The sequence below is a fragment of the Thermobia domestica genome, chromosome 1 (genome assembly GCF_964235325.1).
Source record: "Thermobia domestica chromosome 1, izTheDome1.hap1.1, whole genome shotgun sequence".
Classification (NCBI taxonomy): domain Eukaryota; kingdom Metazoa; phylum Arthropoda; class Insecta; order Zygentoma; family Lepismatidae; genus Thermobia; species Thermobia domestica.
The window spans coordinates 198111029-198137179 of record NC_137454.1 but is presented as its reverse complement, the minus strand read 5'-3'; the positions used below and the strand labels follow the sequence as shown (position 1 = coordinate 198137179).

Sequence of the window (26151 nt, the reverse complement as noted above, 5' to 3'; positions counted from 1 at the left end):
ATGGACTACGAGCATGTCACGCCCCACGTTACCGGCAATTCTCCAGAACAAGCCAGCCTCTTTAACTTCTACTATACAGCCTTTTTAGATGTTTACTCGCGTCATCCTATCCCTAGACAGACTGTGATCCCTATTCAACCACTACTAGAGCATATTACCCATACTTATTCTATTGTGCAAATTTCGTTCGAATCTCACACACACATTCTTAGTACGACTTTCGTTTAAAATCAGACTATACATATGGATAGTTGCTCTTTAATGTACTTTCACCAGTCCGGATACTGATGTGGTCTTTTATATATATAAATATATTGGAGATTCAGCAAGAGATATTTTTACTTTTATGGATGCACAGTCTTGTTCAAAAAATGTCCACCCACCTCGCTTTAGAAGGCCATATTCTGGTGACATTACGTGGGAAACTCTTAATACTTTGATCCTAAATAACCGTGATCCTAAATCTCAATTAGCCAGAGAAAATCCATATTTGTTTGATTTAATTCCACCTATAGGTGAGAATGTAGTGATTTTACAAGACTATACCCCCCCCCCCCAAAAAAAAAATCTTCTATAGGAAGTGGTTTCGTGAACAAAAGGAAGTTCATTGTGGCAAGCAATACATCTCTGATGAACTATGAGGTTAAATTATGATTTGGGTTCATATTCTTTGTTCCTTCATAGTCTTAGTTAAAGAGGTGAAAAAGAAGAAAACAAATTAATAATAACTTTTGTTAAACTTTTATATACAAGTTTAATTTCAACAAAACAAGACACAGACCAACAAAATAACCTTCACACCATGTGACACCTCTCAACCCTTATGTGACCCACTCGTCAGCTTCACCACTTGCCACCTTTCTTTTTCTTCTTTTGTTGGACTTTGCGCTGTTGTTGACGAGGACCAGCGGGAGTTTCAGGTGCTGGACTTCCGTGAGGAACAGGTGATGGTTTCGTTTGTTGTCCTTGCATCTTGCTCATGTCGCTGTTGGTAAAAGGAAAAAAAATCTCAGATCTATTCATCTGCTTCAATAACAAAAAAACGCATGAGACGAAGCGACTGTACATGCTACATGTCTTGGGGAGGAATGCTACCTATTATAAGGTAAATAACAAAAAGTATCATTCACAATATGCAAATACCTACTGCAGTAGAAACTGACAACACTGGCTAGTCTAAAACTTATAACTGTCAGAGCTATTAGTAGTCACGATTTATTTACTTTCCAGCTCGTATATATACTAGAAGTTTCTAAAGATGATACTTGAAACACCAATTTTGATTATTATTATTATTATTATTATTATTATTATTATTATAGGAAAGTAGCCAAATCCGGCACTCCATTTCGTTTTTCAGTCGTATATTTGGCAGAATTAGAACTTGCCATTTTTAATTATTTAATATAAGAAGTTAAACAAGTTTCTTATGTCCAGTTGGCAGTGGAAAGTTGATAGATCTGACGTAGTTGAAGCTGTGAAGTTTTTTTTCTGAAACCTATCAAATTAATGTCTGAAAAAAGGTAGCCTAAATCGGCACCCTCGTATATTTTTCTATTACTAGTAGTGAGTTATCTAAAAACTATTAAATAAAACATGCAGTACAGCATCTTTGAATTCGTCGGTTAGCTATGCCTAGCTTTTTTTAGGCGAGAAAGGAACACACATGGTTGGATCTATCGGCCGTTGGGTATTACCACGTAAGAGAATGCACGTAATTGCAATTGTATGTTTTTTGGTCCTCAACAAGGTGCTACTTCACAAAGCGCACTTCGGAGATATCATAACAAGCAAGTAGGTATACCTGCTGTATTTATAGCGAGAAAATATTTAATGGCTGGAAATCAAGAGGAACTGGTAATGGCTATCCCATTTTTGCAGTGTGTGAATGCCGCGAGAACTCCTAGTCTACGCTCAATTAGTGGTTCTGAAAAAGTTCAACCACCTACCATGGTAATATACAGGGTGTCTCAAAAATCTCCTGACATAGGATAACTGTCATTATCAGAGTTACAAGAAAATGTGAAACAAGAAACTGTCACCAAATATGATGTTTACAATATAAAGTGAAAGATTTTTTTTAAATCGGACGAGCCGTTTGAGCTGTACACTCTTTATGCGTCCAATATTAAATGAAAATACAGGGTGTCTACGGTGCCTTCCATTTCAATTCAGGCAGAGCATGTACCATCACCATCTCAGATATTGTTGAAACTTTTTTTATAGCAACTAGACATGTTTTTAAGAGACCCATATCTTTTTGTTTTGTCGAAAAAAATTTTCCCGCCAAGTAATGGGCCATTAAAGACCGGGAGTACAATTTATGAATTGTAGAAGACATGGAAAATTGTCAACTTCGGAGCTTCACCATTCGGCTATGGAGACAGGTAGAGTTATAATTCTTGTTGTGGTATGTACATAGGGATATAAATAAACTATATTTTATTATAGTTTGGTTTGCACATGCGTATCTTTTTGTACATAAATTAACAAATGAACGTAAATTTATCTGAAAAGTCGAAGTTTGCGAATTTTTTTCGAGCACTTCCGGTTCGAATTTTAAAATTCTGTTTTCACGGTTGGTAAGACCTAGCTACCCGCTTTCCGAAACAATTTTTGTATCGCTTCTGTGTGCAACCGTTTTGTCGCAAAAAATTCGAGAATTTGTAAAATTTTCGAAAATCGCCATTTTTGTGCGCCATTTTCTCGAAAACACCATCTTTTAAAATTCTGAAATTTTGTCAGATGGTTCAACTTTACATGAATAATAAACACACCAAATATCATTCTCGACCAATGCTTCATGAATTAACTGCAGCCTTTTAAAGTTAGCGAAGTTTTATTAACTTTGATGTTACAGTTAGCAACACTGGGAACAATAAAAGTTCAATGATTTGATGATGTTTGTGGTTCACATTCATTAAATGAAGAATAGAAGGTTTTCTTGACTGTTTTTTTCATTATTTTGATCAAGAAGGCTCTCTCAAATAGTAAAATGAACCTCCCCCTAATCCTTCGTTTTCTTAAACCGAAATAATTTGAGGTGGAAATTATGATTACGAAACACACAAATTTTAACTTTACTTGAAACGGTCATCCAATAAATTCTGATGATCTACAAAAAGCCTGAACTATTACCTCAGTGATGATTTGGAATGCTCCAGACAAAGTCACAATTAAGTGCGATGTCATTACAGTGATTGAAAAAGGACAAAAAGTTTTAAAAAATCGAAACGTTTTCTTACGCGTTCCAAAGAAATTTACTGCTTTTTAAACAGAACAATCCCAACATAAGAATGGGTCACTCGGAATTTTACAGTATTCGACTAAAGTGGGTCAGTCCGCAACCTGCGAGGGAAGTATGTATGTATGTATGTATGTATGTATGTATGTATGTGTGTATGTATGTATGTATGTATGTATGTATGTGTGTGTGTGTGTACACGTGTGTGTGTGTGTGTGTGTGTGTGTGTGTGTGTGTGTGTGTGTGTGTGTGTGTGTGTGTGTGTATATATATATATATATTGTGCAAATTTTAAGTTAGCTGCTACTGCGTTGCTACAAATCAAAGGTGCAGCCTGTATTGAAGCTGTCATGAGTGACCTATTTCCTTTAGTAGTATGATCCGTAGAAAATGACAACTGTCTTCTTCAAGAATGTGGTGAATGTCCTGGAGTGGAAGGAATAAGTGTGGAGTCTTTAATTATTGATCCTGATGAAAATGAAAGTGTTACGTATGCCATATGGGAAAACAATAATCTCGTTAAAAAACTGTGCCACTTTCTGTTTTCGTATCGTACATTGCTGGTTTAACTGTAAGAATTGTAATTCATAACTACATCAAGAAAATCAAAGAGAATTAATTGCTACCGAAAATCACCGTATAAAATTTCAAGATACAAATTCTATTTTACCGTACATCATATGGACTTTGCTGAAAACTGGACTGTTATTCTGCAAAGTGAAATTCAGAGTTATCACCGGAATATGAAACAACTGACAGTTTTGATGTAATAAACGACGATAAAACACATGATTCGGCTTATGTACTCATAGCCATAGACAAGATTCTAAAAATACTCGAAGAAAAGCGAAAATATATTTTATAGAAAAAGGTTTGAATACGAGAAAATAAGTGTCTACAATTTCCCAAATCGTGTCAGTGATTTCTGATGGTGCTGCATCCCACTTTAAAAATAGCTTTCAGATGTTCCAGAGGCAGAGAGGTCCGATAAAGCAGTGGTTTTGCAGTGAAACCGGCCATGCAAGGGTCTCTGCGACGGTATTGAGGGGGGGGGGGGGGGCGTAAAGAATGTGGCAACGCGGCATAAACTTAGGCAAATACAGATACACAGTATTAAAACCACAGAAGAAAAAAATGAAATGAAATCTTTAAGTTTTACGTCCCACGATTATGCCGGTTAGGCTAAAGGAGACGGTGATTATGAGAAATGAATAAAATGGTGGAATGCAGAAAGTGGGAGGAAACGGGATAACCCCGAGAAAACCCACGAGCACGGTGTTTGTCCACCACAAAGCCCACACGGCGCGATCTGGGATCGAACCAGGGACCCCAAGCACCGGAGGTGAACGCTCTAACACTGAGCCACCGCGCTCCCACTAAAACCGTAGAAGAATTCGTGAGTATAGTGCAAGTACAAACTCCGGGTATTACTCTCGTTTTGTTGCCTGGAACTGAATTCGACGACTACCGGAAGAAAAAAGGGAAAGTATGCGACCGGTAACTGGTATTCAACGAAGTCATCTTTGGCTTTCGGAAAATGGCGAAGTTTTTATGGCAGTAACGGGTCACCATGAATTAACTTCATGCTTCCCCCAAAATCGAACTTCTGCAATTCAAAGTGTAGATTTAAGAAATCTGCAAAAAGGAACTTTTGTTATATACATATATGTATGATAATCAGTGGTGCGTAGCAGAAATATTATGAATTACGTGAAGTTGAAGTGCTGTTTATGCTTCCACATGGACCTTCAGCATTTGTGACTATCGACAATGTGCTACGCAGGGACGGATCCAGGACGGACTTCTGTAAGGGGGGGGGGGGGTAATACTGCTACTTAGAGCTACTTTTAAGAACTCCAAACTCTAAGATCGGTTTTATTTATATATAAAATAAAAAAGTTTCTTCCCCCTAGATCCACTCCTGGACGAGTTGTGTGAGCCAACACTTATTGGAGCACATGCACGGATTAGCGAAGAAGACACCAACCAAGCAAATGATTGGTCCATGTAAAAAATTTAAAAAAAAAATCAGTGAAATTTTGTTTCCGAAGACCATTTTAAGTAAGTGAACTTGAAATTTGTGAGTTTCGTAATTGTAATTTCAACTTTAAAAGGCTGCAGTTAATCCATGAAGCATTGGTCGAGAATGATATTTGGTGTGTTTATTATTCATGTAAAGTCGAACCATCTGACAAAATTTCAGAATTTTAAAAGATGGTGTTTTTGAGAAAATGGCGCACAAAAATGGCGATTTTTGAAAATTTTACAAATTCTCGAATTTTTTGCGACAAAACGGTTGCACACAGAAGCGATACAAAAATTGTTTCGGAAAGCGGGTAGCTAGGTCTTACCAACCGTGAAAACAGAATTTTAAAATTCGAACCGGAAGTGCTCGAAAAAAATTCGCAAACTTCGACTTTTCAGATAAATTTACGTTCATTTGTTAATTTATGTACAAAAAGATACGCATGTGCAAACCAAACTATAATAAAATATAGTTTATTTATATCCCTATGTACATACCACAACAAGAATTATAACTCTACCTGTCTCCATAGCCGAATGGTGAAGCTCCGAAGTTGACAATTTTCCATGTCTTCTACAATTCATAAATTGTACTCCCGGTCTTTAATGGCCCATTACTTGGCGGGAAAATTTTTTTCGACAAAACAAAAAGATATGGGTCTCTTAAAAACACGTCTAGTTGCTATAAAAAAAAGTTTCAACAATATCTGAGATGGTGATGGTACAATTTTATATTTTTTTGCCTGAGTTGAAATGGAAGGCACCCTACTGAGTTTCATTTTCAAAACTCCAGTATATTTCCAGTATATTCAGTATATCAGCAAAATTCCTGTACCTAATACAATGATTTTTTAAAAAAAAGTTCTTTAGGAATAATCACACTCTTGATGATTTCAGGTTTGTAATTGTTTTACCATCAAAAGAATATTTTATTTTTAATAAATTTAGTTTTTTTTTTTTTTTTTTTTTTTTTTAAATACAACTAGCTGAACCTGCGCTCTCTACACAGCGCATCATTCACATATGAGCATAAATCTCCTTATCATTCCTTACAACATCTGTACATGTCCCTTTACAGACACAAGTGAAAGACGTATTGATTAAAAAAAAAAAAAAGCCAAGGGGTATCATAAAGGGGAGACCTTTTTGGATTATTTTTTCTCAATGTCTCGCACCGTTTGCAAGATTTAAGCCTGCTTTCGGTTGGAGTTTCTAATTCATGTATGACCAGTGTTTTCTTTCTTCTTGCATGCAGTATGTAATAAGCAAATACATTACATACACAATTAATTATAATGTCAGTTATATATGGTGTTCATTGGGCAAAACACTCCGCAAAAAAAGGTTCACCTTAGACTGGAGAAATGGTTATCCTTCCTTTTCCATTATTATTTGGCCATAAAACAAACGCCGGAGACATATATAACCCCTATATACAACAATAAGGTGTTGGAATGTATAATGCTTAGGATGTGATGCTTTAGTTTTTTTTTTATTATTATTATTATTATTATTATTATTTCAACACTTCCAATGTACCCGTAAAAATGTAATAAAGAAATAGTACCCATGTTTTTTAAATATTCAATTAGAACTGGACAATCTACATGAAATTTGCAATCGATCAGTGAAAACGTCATCTTTCTAGAGCCTGTAGTTTCCGAGATCTCATTGTCGAAAGTATTGGACACAAACATATACATGTAGTTTAAAAGAGCTCCAAAGGTGGCAGCACAATTCATTTGCATTTATTTCGGAGAAGGCTGATTAAAGACAAAGGCCTTGGAACAATAATTTAAAAGGATGAACTTTGTGAAAAATATTTCTTTAAGTAATTTATTTAAAGTACACTCTTTTAAAAATATTTGTCTTTGTTATAAACGTGAAATCACAAATAATCGTAAATCAAAGGTTTGAAAGCTAAGGTTATAGGTTAGAGCTCGGTCGCTCTTAATTGGTACTGTAGCATTTTAATAGATAGATGATTTTGTAAATATTTTTAAAGAGCCTCCTAACTTTTCTCACAGCCCTCTACTCCACCCATTGCTTTAAATATCTAATTACAAAATGCATACAACAACAACTCTTGCTTTGTAGTGATGGGAATTCTGATTCCTTTGGATTCGTTGAGTTCAAGGAATCATAAAAAGTAACGACTACTTTCGTTACTTTGATTACAAGGACTCATGTGTCCCTCTGAATCCCTGTACTCAGTTGCCTTTTGGGTTTCTTTCCCTCAACTCTGATTACCCGTACTCAAACACGTTTTCAAAAGCTTACTCCTCGCTTTTGCAAGTGTATTCAGTTACAGTTTGGCTTCGTAGTAGTTCGTATATCTTCGACAGTATAACAATCATAAACCAATCAAGTAGAATTCTGCTTCGGGTGAGTGAAAGGGAGAAAAGGAAATAATATTTTTAGGCAACTGACTTTAAAAAGAAAATAGCACCTCCCGCTTCATCCTCTTTAGAGGGAGTGACCCCAGTGAGTGGTGCAAAATAGTTGTTTTCATTCTTCTTTTTCTTAATGAACACCCGACGCAGAACTGCCATAAGTTTGATAATACTATTGTGAATAACTGCGGGGCGGCTAAATAAAAGAATGAAGGGCTGTGTTTCACTGTATTATATTTTTTTTTAAAGATCGTATTGGTTAGTTACATGGATTTGAAGTGAATTAACCCTTCGAACGTAAGAAATTATCGGGAAAATAGAATGAAATTTCAGATTTAAAAAATGTAGAACGCAAAACTTTCTGTCCTCCACTACAAATCAAGCCTTTACAAACAGCAGCTACAAGCAGTGTGCTGACTATGTGGAGAATACCGGGGAATTCCTCCCCCTGAAAAATTGAAATCTCCCGTGACTAAATAGAAATTGGGAAATAAATTAATTCGCATACTGACTACAAGTGACAAATTCGACAAGGTTCAAAAATTTAAGGTACCGGTACTTTCTGCGCAAGAATTGTAAGAGTGGCCCCGCATAGCGTAGTCGCTAACACTCTGTCGCCTTTGGTGTGAGCGGTCCCGGGTTCTATTCCCGGTGAAGGACACTCGGTCAAAAAGTGTAAAATCTTTCTGAGGCCAGTCATTCTGATTGGATTTCCCTGGGGTTTCCTCATTCACACCAGACAAATGCCGGGATGATACCGAACATATAGGTCCTAGGCCGCTTCCTTCCTTCCCCTTCCCTCGGTTAGCCGAGGACATCATCCCTAATGACGGGCAAACTTGGCCATCCATGCTGAAAGCCCAGAAACCTAATTCCTAATCCTATAATCCTAAGGATAAAATAGAATCTTTGAGAGCCGTTAATACGTCGAATCTGATGACATTTTAACATTTTTTCTTTTGTCCATTAGTTTGCCAAGAATGAAAGCAAATACTGCAATGTGAATAACCATAATCATAGATAATGGAGTTATGCACCAGAAAAGATGCATAAAAACAACCATTAGCGTTGATATCTGTAGGCATTTGCAGTGTTACCACAAATTATGATTCAAAAAATCTATGTGACGAAAGCGACTAGAACAATGAATTCAACGGCATTAAATGATAAACTGTGTTACCTTTGCGGTATTTTTAAATATTACATCAACTTAATTCTAATAATTGTATTTCAAAACGATTTTGCTTATTACAAATATAATAAAAGTATTATTTAACAATTAGAACACAGCCGTATAAGGATTAAAATTGAATTGGAGCTGCTCAAAATAGCAACAGATGGAGACATTTTGTTTCTACGGCCATGAACTATCTGGTTCCTTAAGCCATAGCCGGAGAGGGGGCTAGGGTATAGTTATTGCCCTACTAAATATAGCTTATATTTATATTACTAAAGCTGATCAAACGTTAAAAATTGTTGATCATACCTGATCAAACGATTGACATAAGAAAAAGTCGAATCGGAGGTGTAGGAGGACTGGTCCCAGGGGCGTAAATACAGGCCCCGCAAACCCCGCATTGCGGAGGGCCTCAAGTCATCAGAGGGCCCCAAAACGTGAACTGGGACATAGAGAAGGGGCCCCGCTCCACACTGTCTGCGGGAGGGCCCCCAAGCCTTTAGTTACGCCACTGACTGGCCCCCATTTTCTAACCATTATTTCTCTGTTAGTAAAATTGATCAAACCTGATCGAACAATTGGCATCGAAAAATTCCGAATCTGGCGTGAAGAGGAGACTAGTGTGTAGTTTGTCCCCCCTACTAAATATAGCTTATATTTATGTTAGTAAAGCTGATCAAACGTTAAAAATTGTTGATCATACCTAATCCAACGTTAAAAATTGTTGAACATATGATCAAACGATTGACATAAAAATAATTTTAAATTTTTTGTGAGGGGGGTACTAACTGCACGCTGGTGATTACAATCTTCCAAAGTCTCCCAAATTCTGTTTTTATATGCACATATGTAAAAAGACTGCCAGTGTAAATAGTTGTATATACATTTAAAAACAATTTGTATATAACTAGAGAATAGATGGCACCACACTTCTTTTATTACTTTGTTGTTTGTCCCCTTGTATGGGCAAAGCCATGGATTCTCAGACCGCTGGATTAGAGAAAGGGGAGGAGGAAAACAGTTTAGCTTCGTCTTCCTGTTTACGAAGCGTGCATAAGGGAGAAGAGGAGAGAGCACTCAACAAGGAGAAGAATCAAGCAAAGAAGGTGTTTTCTCTTAACGCATGCGCACTATAATAGCCATTTGCTTTACAACGAAATACTTTGTATCGGTTGATAATTACTTGTATCTTGGGCAGAAAGTGCTTCTACACAAGCACTATACCTGATATAATGTTAACTAAAGATAACAAAAGAAGAATGTTTTTAAGATGTAAGAAATATACATTATTATTGTATAGTTGGTTGCTATGTAGTTGTTTATAGATACTTAATGAACATGTATGATTGCAAGACAGTTTGTGTGAATATACGTTAAAAGGGAATCAACGAATAAATTATCTAATACTTATCATGGACTTGTAATTTTAGTATAAAAGGTGATAATACTAGTGAATATAATTACGGAAGATATTTTAAGGTGTAAACAATTATTGCCACTAAAGATATACTTATATTATTAGCCGAACCAGGGTTGACGACTACCTTTGGTGAGTCGTTGTAAAATTTTTGGTTTACCTCACCCGGGATTCTTGTAAATTCATATCCCGAAGTTTAAAGTAAGGGTGAATTTACCTCAGTAAGAAGGTTCATGAATACGAACTCAACCGTTCTTAGAAGTGGCAGAGTAATCCCAAGAATAATCATGATTGATGAGACAGTAGTGAATGAAACTGTTGACAGTGTTGACAACAGGCAGAATACAGCTCCTATTGCACCTGGAATGTTGACATTAGAAGACAGAATTATACTAGCATTACAGCGACAAGAACAACGACTGGAACAAAATTTAACGCAGATGTCTAACGAATTAAAACAAACGGTCCAGCAAAAATCCGAAGAATCAAGTAGACAATATGAAGAATTAAGTAGACGATTGGAGCACATACATCAAAAGTCAGAAGAATTGAGTAGAGGATTAGAGCAAATAGATCAAAAATCAGAAGAGACGAAACAATCTGTTATCCAGGCGGTGAGAGACATCACATTACAGTTTGATGAAAAGCTAAAAAGATTATCTGAAGATTGCCAGGATAATTACAACCATGTAATCCAAGAAGTCAATTGTGTAAAAAAGGATTTGGAAGTAATAGAATCTTCTGTTCGTCAGCAAAAGATTCAGGTCACTGATAATTCTAATCAAACACGTGCAAATACTCAATTGATATCTACCTTACAAGAGGAAATTAGGACGTTACAGATTAAGGACAACGCATACCACAACAACATGGTTAATGATCGTTTGGAGTTCCCTTGTTCACAAGAGATGCCCTCGCATTCACCAGCAGATCGACGTGGACCTTACGTTATCTCTTCTTCAAGTAATCCATCCGATGAGGACATTATTTTGGAAAGAATTCATCCAAGGAATACAGATGGGCGGAAAAGAGATGGTGGAACCACGCATAACACAGTAGGTAGAAATTGTCACTCAACACGAACACGAAATGGTGAAAGGAATGTAAAGTTAAGTGTAAAGATGAGCGAAATACGTGCTATGAGTAAGTTTAGTGGTAAATGTAATGAAAATGCTACTTCTTTCCTAGAAAAATTTCAGGATGAGTGCAGTATAATGTGTATAGATAAATCGCAATATATGAAACTAATCCCTCATTTATTACTCCCACCATGTTCTTTATGGTTTAAAGCAGTACGGGATCATGTCAATACATATGAGGAATTCAAAGCCGCGCTGATTGCAAATTACGAAAACGACTTTTTACTTGCAAACAGAGATGCCACGATTAGAAACCAACCTTTTAATCCTCGCTTGCACAAATCTGTTGTTGATTTTGTTGTAAATACGTATAACGAATTAAAAGTCGTAAATCCGTTGCAATCGGAATCTAGAGTGATTGCTTCTATTCGAAATCTACTACCGTTTAAATTACAACAAATCCTGTTTTCTACGCAATGCATGAGTTTTAATCACCTATTAATGCTTGTCCAATGTTATGAAACTCAATACCAGGCTCTGAATCATCAAGCGGGAATAGGTAAAATTAAAAACAATTCAGATCACCTTGTACCTGTTCGGAATCTAAATATCCGTAATGCAGACAATACGGAACATAACCTAATTCGAGCAAATTTAAACAATCAGAACGAGCAAAATAGGCAAAGATATGTTGGGAATCCACCTAACCTAATTAATCGTGACAATCCTTATGTCAGACCGTATAACCAAAGTAGATTCAAAAATAGACGAAATACATGGCGAAACTCCAGAAATACAGTAAACTACATGGATAGACGTAATCGTAATTCAAGAGATGGCACTTCGTATCAAAATCAAGATATTGACACAATTCCTGTACAGAATAACAATGCGGGACATAATCACGATTGTGCAGTACAATGTACTTTATTAGAATCATATGCAAGTACGAATTTAAACTGACTGCAGTTGATGTAGTAAGGGTTAAACTCATATCAGCTATAGATTCTTATGAACATTTATCTTCAAATTTATGTGTTAATGGCAATAATGAAAACAACCCTTATGACTTTGAAGTACAACACATTAAAGGAGTAGGTAATGGACCCGTAGATGCTTTATTACTTCTGTTTCAAAAAATGATAATTTTCAAATGATTTTAATTCTTTCTTGTTAACGTGAAGAATTATAGTTCGATTCATAATTGATTAAAAGCAAAGGTTATTTATATTATATTGATTTGTGTTGAAACTTAATTGTCAAAGATTATGTTAAGTATAAGGTTCATTCTATTAAGCTAATTATCCGACGACTGTCTACATGCGCCACCTTATATGTTACTCGCATAAGATTCTTCTGTATTATGACGCCTTATTGATACGATGTATACATTAAAAACATCATCTAAAGTAATTACTATATAATGCGCCTTAGAAAGATCAAACATTGTTATCATCACCGTTTTTAATAATGATTGAAACTGTTGATCATTGTAATGTGTTTTAAAATGAAATTATTTCTTACGTTTTTGACTTCGCACCCTTCGTTGATTATATTAGTAAGCGACGAAGTTTTATAATAAAAGATAAATATTAATGAAATAAAAGACTTATTATAAATGTATTTAGATGAAGGAAACTTAATAAAGTTATATACGAGGGTCGATCAAAATGTAAAGTACATAATTAATATAATATCATTATTATAAACGGACCAGTGGTTCTTAAATATAAAAGTCAAGCTACCTTGTAACTTTTATATCTAGTCCCATTATCGGGCGACATTTTATACAACGAGATACTTTGTATCGGTTGATAATTACTTGTATCTTGGGCAGAAAGTGCTTCTACACAAGCACTATACCTGATATAATGTTAACTAAAGATAACAAAAGAAGAATGTTTTTAAGATGTAAGAAATATACATTATTATTGTATAGTTGGTTGCTATGTAGTTGTTTATAGATACTTAATGAACATGTATGATTGCAAGACAGTTTGTGTGAATATACGTTAAAAGGGAATCAACGAATAAATTATCTAATACTTATCATGGACTTGTAATTTCAGTATAAAAGGTGATAATACTAGTGAATATAATTACGGAAGATATTTTAAGGTGTAAACAATTATTGCCACTAAAGATATACTTATATTATTAGCCGAACCAGGGTTGACGACTACCTTTGGTGAGTCGTTGTAGCTTCCAACGTGTCTTTATGTCTACTATTTCGTGTGAGTATTCGTTACTAAATCTTGCCAATCCCTCCAATGTAGATGTGAATTGAATCCAGGAATCATATGTCTAACTTTACATCCGAATCCAAATGAATACTTTGAGTCCATGGACTCGCAAGATTCAGAAATGAATCCGAGTCCTTTGAGTTCTTTTGAGTATTCGTTCCTTTGAGTACTCAAGAAGAGTCGTTACTTTGTAACGACCCCGCAAGTAACGACCCATCACTATTGCTTTGGAAAAATTTACAATCTCAATGGATATAAATTGTTTCTAAGACTACTAAAACAATTACAAAAAAAAGTATTGTTGACAAATTACCAACTTCATGGTTTTTCTAGTATGTGGATCAAAATTCCAGTATCAAAATTAAATCTCAGTATAATTCAAGTATTTCCAGTATCAAAATTAATTTCCAATATAATTCAAAGTAGACACCCTGAAATACAATTACCTGGTTGCCATTTACCTGGATCTACAACATAAATGAATGAAGCTACTCTCTTTTATGTTAACGTGTCGATGGCCAATCTCCATTTCAAACATGTCCCCACACACCATACTCTTACAAAATTTATCCACCTCTTATGTTGTGGGTCCAGGTAAACGGCAACGTTGCATTTTCATTTAACATTGGGCGCATAAAATGTGTACAGCTCGAACGGCTCGTCCGATTTAAAAAAAAAAAATATTTACTTTAAATTGAATACATCACATTTGGAGACGGTTTCCCCTCTTGCATTTTGTTGTAACTCTGGTAATAACAGTTACCCTATGTCAGGAGACTTTTGAGACACCCTGTATATGGCAAACAAAACCAATACTTTTTTTCCCTGGAAGCCTAAAAGAGCTATGGGTAACAGTATTTAAGAGAATAGCAGCTGAATATTCTTGGATCTTCTCGAGACAAAGGGATGTTGCTATTTCCTTGTACCGATAGCATCATTTGACTCATTAGCAGTCCATGTATGGTCTTGATACCCTTTCCATAGTTATGTTGAACGTAAGAAAAGTTCGTTTAGTTTGTAATTCTAATATATATTTCAAGAACTCTTTCACTTCGATGTAGTCTGAAATGCATACAAACTAATCACAGAGTAGGGCCTTCATATTGGAATATGGTTTAATTAACATACATACGATTCATCCAATTCTATAATCAAATGGCTGGGTGATTTGAAATGACATTGTAAACTATTCTTCCTGAACATGTAAAAGATCACAAAATTAATAACCAGCATTTGATATTTACGATTCTTTTAAAGAATTCTGTCTTATAATCAATAACAGTATTGTAGTCAAAAATCAGCAACTACATTCACGTGCTCTAGTATCAATTTACGAGACTTTATAAATGGGTTATTATACCAACTGGGAGTCTCGTTTAATTTCGCTATTTATACTTTTCTCTAATCAGATTTCGTTTATGTCTTGCCACAAACTCTTCTCTCATCAACTCAACTATTCCTAGTGAAAGGGAAACAAGATACTGACACAAAAGAAGCCCTCTGCCCGAATCAGAAAAGTAAACTTTTCAACTACTTACTACACATCACTTGCACCGGCAGCTGCCCCCTGAGTTCCTTTCCCCACTTCTTTATTCCTCCGATCCTTTTTCTTTCTGTATCCTGCCCTCTCATGGCGTGGCAACCATCTCTCAGGATCAGGGGGATTGTTCGGGTCGAAATTCTTCGGCAGTTTTCCTTTCCTTTTCTTCTTCTTCTTTTTCTGAATAAGTTCATCTCCCGGTGTCCTGTTGAAAGCAAATGTATATAAATAGACAATTATACAAATCATGCTACAAAATGTAATGAAATAAAATGTTTAACATCCTACAGTTATACCCTTTAAGCTAAAAGAGACGAATGTTTAATTAAAGTGAAAGATTATGAAAGAACTGGTGGAATGAGAATGTGGAAGAAAAATTATGAACCTCGGGAAAACCTATAGACACGATGGTGCCCACCTGAAGCTCACATGGGACAGAATCGAATCAGTCGCACCAGAGGTAAGCACTCTACTAGTGAGTCTCCCTCCTCCTCAATTCTGCTGCAAGAAATATCGTATAATTAGATTCATAGTAAGGACGGAATAATTCAACTACACGCTACATATATAAACAAAAAGCTCAATCCATTGCCGTAACCATGCAGAACCATTTTATATATATATATATATATATATAGCTGTTTCCAAGTCTCTTTATTTTCAAAATATCAATATACTGATATTTTGGCTTATACGAAAACTGCGTGTCAGTTGAAGTTTAGTGTTTCTTGTCAGTACCGGGGTTACATGAAACGCGGACCTACAGTTCAGAAATCAGAACCACAGTAATGAGTAAATACCACCTTCCTCAAGCACTTTTACTTCCCTAGATTGTCGAAGGTATTCATTTTAAAGCGGCTAGATGAGCCCCTGGAGCCGAATTAAAGATTGAAGGGGAGAGAGGGGAGAAGTCGTAGATTTTATCTCCATTCTAAAGAGAAATAACATTCGACATTCAGGAACAACGATCAGTACAGTGTCTTTCTAACATTATCAAATTTGTCACATTTAATGAAAAAAATTATGTAACATTACCTTCCGTATTACAATGTTTCAATTCTTAATAATTTTAAAGTGATACACGTATTCTATTTTGTAAAAAGAAAAAAGAAAAGAAAGAAAACTAAATGGAACTCGATCCGCGATATAAACTTTATTTGGTTAAACATCCACCCCAAACTACATAAACAGTTTGGAGAAAGTTGGCAACAAAAGGGACCCTGACGTTTGAGTGCCATGAAGTATTTAATGACTGAATTTCTATCTACGAATCTCTACTGAAACGTAATAAACTCGAGCAATTTTTGAAGCGGTTGCTCACGAGCGATGAAAAGTGGACAACTTAAGACAACAACGTTCGAAAAAGATAGTGATCAAAGTGGGGAGAAGCTGTGTCAAAGTCCACATTGACACCCAAGAAAGTTATGCTGTGAGCTTGGTGCGAGTGACAAAGCATCGTGAATCTCGAGCTTCTGCTGCCAGGCCGAACGACAGATTCGATAGTGCATCTAGCAATTCGAAAGAAACAGTTGGAACTGGTCACCAGAAAGCGTGTTGTATATTACGCTGACAACGCCAGACCGCTTATATCTTTAGCGACCTGTCACAAGTTACGGCAACTCAGCTGAGACGTGTTAATGCATCCACCGTACATTCTGAACCTGGCACGGTCATACTATTATTTATTTCGGTTTCAGTAGAATTCTTTGAATAGTTTTAAGTTAGTTAAACGGAGCCAGTAAAAACCACATGCAACATTTTTTTTTTTTTTCATCAGAACAACGCAAGTTCTATAGCGACCAGATTATGCTGGAACAACGCAGACGGTTACCGAATTGTTAATTTCAAATGACAATAAATGTCTTCTTAATGTTGATAACTAAATGCTAAATACTTTTTAGAAAACTAGATATTATCACTTACGTACTTGCTATTACTCTTATTTGTCTACGACACACTGTTATATTTGTTACTGTGTTTTGTTTTTGATTGATTAATTACTTGGGATTTACTGTCCTTTCAAAACACTATTTTTATATAAGAGATGACTTTAGAGTGCACTACGAAACAGTACTGGAATTTCAATTCGAGTTAAGACTTTTACCCTCGCAGAAATCGGTATTATACATGGTACTTATCCACAAAATTGGAAATACATAACAAGAAACAAACGAACTACTCTATTTGTTACGAAAACCTTGCGAAATTAAATTATGTTACAATTCAGAGGCAGTGACGACGCCAGCTTTAACTGCTTAGAGAGGCATGCGGATTGACAGAGACATTTCCATCGTGCAGCATTTATTTATTTATTTATTTATTTATTACTTTTATTTATTTATTTTGTATACCGAATGTAATAGTTTTATATTACTTGACCAACACTAGGATACATCTTTGGGAGTTAGTGGTAGGCGCCCGCCCCCTTGCCGCCTCTAGCGTCTCATTGTTCAGAGGATAATAGTGGGTAATTAGAGATTAGTGTCCCTTTCAGCTACGAGGCTATATGAGACGCCTACCCATAACTTAACGTGGGATCCGAACCATGAGATCCTACTGAGAATCGAACCCTGATTTCACGAGCTCGAGTAAGTAAGAGAACAGTTAAAATAATTTATATTTTACTTTCAGCTATAGCATTTTACAACTCGTATAATAATGTTTCCTGATCGAATTTGAAAATAACGGCATTGATAAAGAGTTATTGGAAGAAATGTTCTCAGTCTCTTGGTTCGGTTAGGAGCACATAAAAACCTACTGCGGAATTTTAATAAACAAACACATGATTTACAAACTATTCGCCCAAATCGCTCAACTACATCTTATATTATATCAAATCTGCTTTATGTAAACCCTCTGTTCTACATTGGGTTTTGTTTATTGTCAGATAGATAAGTTTGCGGCAAATAATTGGAAGTTACATCCCTTGCAATGTATAAACGTATTTTTCGCACAAGTCACATCTTTTAGGGCACAATAACTGAAAGAGGTTGAATTTGTGAAACGATAGGGGTTGGAGTGATCGTTAATAATAATAAAGCAATAATATTACCTAAACAAAACAATCTGATAAAGAAAATTAATTAACTCAACTAACGATAGTCTCTTCATAGCCTTAGTGGTTTGTCGGGACTTACATGAAAGGATTTTAAACTAACAAACAGTTCTTGTGCAACTTCAAGGCGAACTTTTTTAGCATGCTTCAATTTAAATTTCAATCCATATTCAAAATGATAAACAAGTTCTTCTGTGGACAAGGAAAGAGATGTTGGAATGACGGGGAATTGGAATAGGACAATAAATTGAGGCAATAATTTACAAACTTATATCCTTCAATTGGCCCAGATTTGATATTTTCAGTTTATTTAAACCATTTTCTAACTCGTATATGAATAGTATATTTTTCCTTTCTTCTCATATGAAGTATATAGTGAAATAATACATTATACTCACAACAAGTTATAATGTCTTTGATATACGACACGCATTGGACTCCAACAGTAGTGAAAAATTTTAAAATAGAGATTCTTTGTGCATCGACTACATAGCAAAGACCTGTTTCAAGTGTTCCACAGGTTTGCCAACTGTCGTCGCCGGCTTGAAATGTTACATGTAAATTGGATTGCATTTGTTCGTGCCTTTGCGATACCAGGAAAAAGTACTGGACCCGACCTAAGGGAGTTATAGCTGTCAAGGGTGCAATTACTTCTATGGCTGACTTTAGAAGCTAGTATGTTCTGTTATTCTGTTATTCTAACTAGGACTTCTAGTTGCTCTTCCAAACGTTGTATTTATACTGTTTCTTTGGGTTTAGCGTCCTTTCTCGGTACGAGGTTAAATAAGACGTGCACGTACAGTTTAACATAAGATCTGAACTATATCTACCGTCGCCAAAAACTGAACACGGATTTCTCGTTTGAAAGGCGCAAAGACCGATCATTCAGGCACGTAGGACCTCCTACAGATAAAACTACACAAATCTTCATGTAACATACTTCCTGCACGTTAAACGAGACAAATATAAAGTAAATTATAAAACATATAGTAAACCACCGATTTAACGGCCTTCGAATGAACGGACTTTGGATTTAACGGACAGAATTCGACTAATGTGGCAAATATAGGTGGGGAAAGAAAATTCTGAGGCGAAAACTTCGAACCGATTTTATAAAGACAAGGCAATGGATGCAATTGTAATATGGCAATTGTATACACACAGGAACAACCCTTTTACCATACAGTTCTAAGGAGTTTCTGTTATTAATATGGTATATATATTAAATATTTTATATTTACAATATACAACAAAATTTCAGGTGTAACATTCTATTTTAAATATTCTTCATAAAATAATCAGCGATTTAACTAACTTCTGATTTTACGGACATCATCTCGCCTTAATTAGTCCGTTTAATGATGGATTTTGATGAGCAAGTTTCTGGAAAGAAGACAGTGGAAGAAACAAATAAGACTTCCGCGAGAGCCCATGACGTGGTTGTGTAGAATCAGCGATCTTTCGCTGTAGAGGTAAGCGCTCTACTATTAATTCTCGAATTCTTTCCCTTCCCATTAAGAATAACTTATGTGTGATGAATTGACGACATGAATCTTATGTAAATGAGAGCATATTATAAAAAGAAAAGTTTATAATCGGTTATATACTTTCAAGTTATATAAACAGGATCAGAAGCCAAGTGAAGCAGGGACATCACAACTTCAATGAAGTTGGAGTCAACCTGCTCCTCATCAAGTCAGCTTATCACAGATGAGTAGTTTTGCAGTGATTCAGTTGCATCATAATACACCTGCAAAATCGCTAACCTTACTTATACATGACGAAGCTAAAATAATCTGAAGATACAAGACACATACACACACACACATGCAAATTACATTCACACCTGGTCCTTCCGTTTTATAATCATCAACTCAAAACTGAGTCTCAGATGCACTTCTCTTTCTATCATTGATCATTTATCAGGGACCTTACCCATTCATACATCACATTCACACGTTACTTTAAACATAGTCTACAGCTACTAATCAACCAAATTGTTTACAAACTTTAACCTTTTACTCTAACACAAACCTTAAAAATAACACTCTACTCATCTGCAAAAAATCGCTGTTTATCATCACATCCTGTTACAATTTTTACAAACTTTTGAACTGGATCACATTTTTATGTGGAAAGAGTTTCCATTTATCCAATGATCCAACACGTACACCTAGACAACTAATTTAATCTAAATCTGCAAACGTATTATCTGTGTGTGTTAGACTGATTCCCCAGCACATACTTTACCAGGTAATTACGGATTAAATAACCACATCCTCTTCATCCACTGTTTATTATTATTATTATTATTATTAGACTTTCAAACTATGCTATGCGTTAAGTGTCGGAAATCTTACATAACGGCTTCGTCCGTCCGTCTGTCGACAGGTATAAAAGCAAAATCGGTAAGAGATATCGAGACGAAGTTTTCTGCCATAGATTCAGCGTCCTAAAAATACGTTCCAACTCCTTCGTAACACACTATTAGAATCGGAAGTGGTTCAAATTAGTTATGTTCGGTTTTAACATTTATCGCCATAGAACAGAAACGGTAACAGATAGCGAGAAGCAGGTTTTTTTTTCTTTCTTTTTAAATACAATTTAGCGCCTCAAGATAACGTACCATAACTATCCCAAACCGGGAAGTGGTTCAAATTTAATCTTACATCCTGTTTCAATACTGATTTCCACAGAGCAACAACGGTAGGAGATATCAAGATGCGGTTTCCTGTAATCGATTCATTATTCCAAGAATAAGTTTAATCTAATATCATTAACCCTCTACTCAAACCGGAAGTGGTCCAAATTAAAATTTCCGGTTTTAACGCTTATCGTCATAGAGCAAAATGGTATTACATAGCGAAAACTGTTTTCTGCAAACGATTCATGTCTCAAGAGTACATACCACCACAACCCGAAACATTCCGCAGAAACCGGAAGTGGTTTAAATTTACTACTACTTTCGGTTTCAATACTGATTTCCGTACAGCAAAAACAGTACGAGAGATCGAGATGTTGTTTTTTGTAATCGATTCTGCTTCCCAAAAGTCGGTTTTATCTCCTCCCGAAACCATCATTAATGATTTCCTGTTTCAACCTTTATTGTCATAGAAAAAAAACAGTAAGGCATAGTGAGTAATTGCTTTATGATATAGATTCAGCGTCCAGGCGTCCAAGTAATGGGGCGTTTACACTTAGTCGATTTGTGGTCGATTCAGTTGAACTGACGTCACTTTCGACTCAGTCGACTGTGTAAACAGGACTTCAACTGAATCGGCTACTGGTCGAAAGCGACTAATCGACTGTCAACTGAATTAAAAGATGTTCTATTTTCAGGAGTCGATTGAATCAGATTGCCTAGCGAAGACAACTGGATTGCCTGTGTAAAAACCAGATTCCAAAATGTTTTCAGCGGAAATGAAAAGTGTCCTGGAAATGGCCCGTTCAGTACAGGCTGAGATGATACTGCTTTTAGAATTATATGAGAAAAATGAATGCTTATGGAATACAAAAAGAAAATACAGTAGTATTGCTACTAGAAAAACAGCACTAGAAGCAATTATTCATCAAATTAATTTAAAAATTACAACTGCGAATTTACGGAATAAAATTAAACATATTAGAGAAGTTGCAAAAATAAATGCTTCGAAAAGGTCGGGTGTAGGTGTGGAAGAAATATACCAACCAAAGGTAGCTTGGTTCCATGAAACTGATTGCTTTTTACGCTACATTATGCAAGTACGAAGCTCCATTAGTAAAACAGTAAATGTTATGATATGACCTATTAAAAATAATCTAATATTTTGTGCTAAACAAAGATTTCGCTGCTCCTACCCTGAGTAGTTTGGATAACATTCTCGCTTTTAGTAGCTACCTATCGCAAGTTGGTTAGTGCTTTTTGTACTTAATGTTAGTTTTATGGCACTAGTCTCTATTTGTCCCCATAACAGGTACACAACCTTTCTAAAATGGACCTATATCCAGTAATGCAAGTCTTCTCTTCTGCAAGAGTTAAAAAATAAATAAATAAATAAATAAAAAATAAAAAAAATGTTGAAATAAATGATCATCATATGATTCTAGGACTGCACGGTTTCTACTTACTAGTGGTCATTATAGTAAAGAACTTAGCAATTTTACAAAATCATGTCAATTAAAAAATCATTATTTTTCTTATTTAGTGATTTCTTAATATATTGTAATGTGCAAGTTCACCAATAGACCGTCATAACAACGTTAATTTTATGGTTAAAATAAGCTGAATATAAATAGCCTACAAGAAGAATAATAGAATATTGATTCTCACTGGTGGAGCATTTTTGCAAAATTTAGGTAAGTATTTTAGGCAGTATTTTATGTTTACAAGTGGTATACTACGGTTACGATGAGTGAGTCCATATAAAAGACGACTGTGTACCATATTAATTTAAATCAGGGGAATCTTTCTCTATAATGTAGGGCTAGAGAACGTGTATTTTATATTTACAAGTTTAGAGTTATAAGTGGAAAACTATGACAAGTGCTTAAACCTACATAAGGATCTTCCACTGAAAATTCTTTCATTGAAGTATATGGATGCTTCTAAATACTCTCTTCTTAATCTCCATTTCCTTATCCAACATCATTTTATTTTCTTTTTTCTTGTCACACTGATATAACACGGAAAATTGTTCCAATTACTTTCCGCTTGGACATCTTTAGAATTGCCAGTCGATTTCGAATCGACCAGAGAAGAGCGAGTCGACAAGCAGCATTCAATTTCGGTTGAAATAACTGAACACATTCCATCGACCTGATTCGACCTAGTCACTTCGATTTAGTCACAACTGCAGAAAGTCGATTAGCCGTGCGACTAAGTCGAACAAGTGAATACAGGGCTTAACAGATACTATCTTTGATCTTATTAATCTATTGCAACCAGTAGTTACACATGTAATACTTTAAGTACTGAATTCCCACAGTTTGAAGTCTACTGCAGTTTCGCACTCTGAAACGAAACTCGTTTATTATTATCCTATCGTTCTCCACTTAATACAGTTAGAGAATCTGCAGAATGAAAATTCCGCGTATTATAATGGCATTTTAACACATTACCTTTTAACAAATAATACAGTGTGTATGCATAAACACACTGCGATTATAAACGCATACAACGTGGCTTCCGTTAATTATATTTAATTGAAACTGGTTATATTAGAAATTTACGAATTTTATTGTTAACTTCACAGACACTCAACATATGCTCCACGTATCATGCTGCTAAGATCAATATTCCCACTTAACCCAGATAAGTTCCAATATATCAACTGGCAGGGTTCGATCACAACAGTGACACGACATTACAGCTTTCGCAAGTTTTCAGGTAGAAAAGACATATGAACAGTACTTTTTATGTAACCCAATAAAAGGAAGAATTTCAAGTCAAGAGACTTCAGTCACCACTTATAGAAAACATTATCTTGGTCTTCAACACGTCTAATTAACCGTCATTCCAGGTGTTCATTCAAATGTTTTCGAGCATCAAAGCGCTCCATCTAGTTAGCCTTTGTTGTTGTCTTTTTCCAATTGTGGACAGAGCCATTCAGTGAGTATATCAAGATAATTCCTGCCAGTGAGTTTTCTTGGAAAAAAAAATGGGACATACAGTTTCCGTTTCAATACGAGTAAAAGACGTTTATTTTGGGGGAGTATTTTGCTACCTCCAAAATGAAATGTGGATTCTAGCTGCCAATACCCTAATACTGTGGGTATTTACATTTCAAGAGTTATGGAACGTCGCCTCATTGCTGAAAGTGACTTTTGCTGACAGCTCTTAGTTATCCTACATTCGTGCCAATACATGTTCACACAAAGCAAATAATTTTGGACCGTTTTCAAGTTTTAACTTATGCATATGCACTTTGTAAAGGTGAGGCCTTAAGCCGAGTACCTGAAAAGTTGGATACTGTAGACTTAGAGATGTTTAATTGAAGATTATCTCTACGCACACATTTCTTAGGAGTTTTACGAATGTTCCACATTTTCCTTATTGACAGATCGTTTACCTATATGCCCTTCCCTTTGATTATTTACATCCATTTTCTATAAAATTTCTGTACATTTCAGGATTGTCTTCGCATTAGGTATCTGATGTTGAGACCGCTGTATGAAGCTGCGCTGAACAACATTAACAGATACGGTCTTATAGTATTGAAAACACCAATTACGTTACCGCAGATTCGTTACTAACTTATTTAATAGTTGCAGAAATCAACCTAAATAGCAATACGAACAATCATTCCACACAATTGCTTTGCTTCAAGACAACACCGTAAACGAAAGTCATGCGAAAGAGAGGGAACCAGCACAAACCAGTCTGAAGAGTTTGTGCGTGCTCAGAGCGCCATCTATTGTTTTCGCTGGCAACCACACTTTCCACATCTGAGCAGTTCTTTCCGTCCTTGGTTTAAATTTCGTAATATACACAATTAAAAAATCATTTAAAAAAAATGAAATGAAATCTTTAAGTTTAACGTCCCACCGTTATGCCGGTTAGGCTAAAGGAGACGGTGATAATGAGAAAGGAGTGAAATAGTGGAATGAAGAAAGTGGGAGGAAACGGGAGAACCCCGAGAAAACCCACGAGCACGGTGTTTGTCCACCACAAAGTCCAAGCGGCGCGAGCTTTAAAAAATTATAATCTTATATAAAACATTGAATGTATGTATGTTCGCTTCACAAGTCCACACTGTTGATTTGGCATATTTCGAAGTAGCTGAAGGGAAGAGATCGTAGGCTATTTAATTTTTTTTAAAAAAATGCGTATTCTAAAAGGAGGGAGTTAAAAAATTATGTTTAAAAAGAGTGTCTCATGAGGCCACCAAAAGTAGACAGATACAGATTGATATACAAACTACTTATTAAAAAAAATAATAATAAAAAAGTATATGTTCAAGATATTTTTAGAATTCCACTTCTAAGAAGTTCTGTTCACATTCAAATCTATGTTGTTTTATCTTATCATCACGGAAAAACGGCTGTGCAGTTTGAAATGAAGGTTGGAACATAGTTAACACTTGCCTTGAGCAGGGCTTTTATCATATATATACTTAAGAGGAGGCTAGAGGAAATTCAAAATTTATACAAATAGAGTATCTCACGAGGCTCTCAAATTAGGCAAACAAAACTTAGTATATGAACTCCCTATTAAAAGTAAGTTAAAACGTATTCAAGCATTTTCAAATGGGAAAAGAGGTAATTTCTAAATCCTGACTTTTATTTTCTATTCATAAAATAGCAAGTATAATGTTTGTTTATTTATTTTTTTTTTATTTATTTATTTAATAGGTTGCATTTGGATGAACCTACACTTTTATAATTACACTTTGATTGAAATGCGTATACTAAGGGGAAAATTTTTAAATTTTTCGCAAATAATAACAGCTGCATCGCTTGTACTGAATTTCTGAATAGTTAGCACTTGGGTGGGGCCGGGCTTCTTAATTTCACTGCGACTGAAATACTCATCCTAAATGGATAGCAGAGGTAAATATATCTTTCAAATATCTTCCATCAATCTATTCTTCCGTGCGAGAATGGTATTTCAGCCCGTAGTTTATGATCTCAGAGTGTTTATGTACACATGGTATATTTAATGTTTTGCAGACCGTCTATCACATATTTTAAGACCACTCAAGATTCTTGTTTAAGTTATATTTGAAATTTATTGTTCCCGCTTTAAGCTCTTGTTCATTTGTTTTATTATTATTATTAATTGCTCAATTATTGTATCTTATTGTGCAATGATGGAAAAAAAATATCTACCAGTCGCCTTGTTAGTATTTTGTTCTGTCCTTTTAATTGAGACTTCGCTCTGTTATACAAGACACTTCGACTTAACTGGAAGAAATAATTACTACATCCAGTCTACGCACCCAGTCTTGGAAGCAGGTGATGATTCGACCTTCGTTGTCTTCTTAATGATCTTGGAACCCAT

General features: G+C 35.4%; 1 protein-coding gene across 2 annotated transcripts in view; it reads right to left on the bottom strand.

The window, feature by feature from the left end:
- Nucleotides 1-725: 725 nt before the first annotated feature.
- The window catches only part of Srp72 (signal recognition particle 72), a 51170-nt gene continuing 25744 nt past the window's right edge, over nt 726-26151 (bottom strand). For both annotated transcript variants that reach the window (XM_081768136.1, XM_081768145.1), the window contains exons 10-12: nt 26090-26151; nt 15117-15323; nt 726-985 (exon numbers count right to left, since the gene is read on the bottom strand). The exon at nt 26090-26151 is cut by the window's right edge and continues 99 nt beyond it. In XM_081768136.1, coding sequence (XP_081624262.1) covers nt 844-985; nt 15117-15323; nt 26090-26151 — 411 coding nt within the window. In that variant the 3' untranslated portion in view covers nt 726-843. The remainder of the gene's footprint in view (nt 986-15116; nt 15324-26089) is intronic.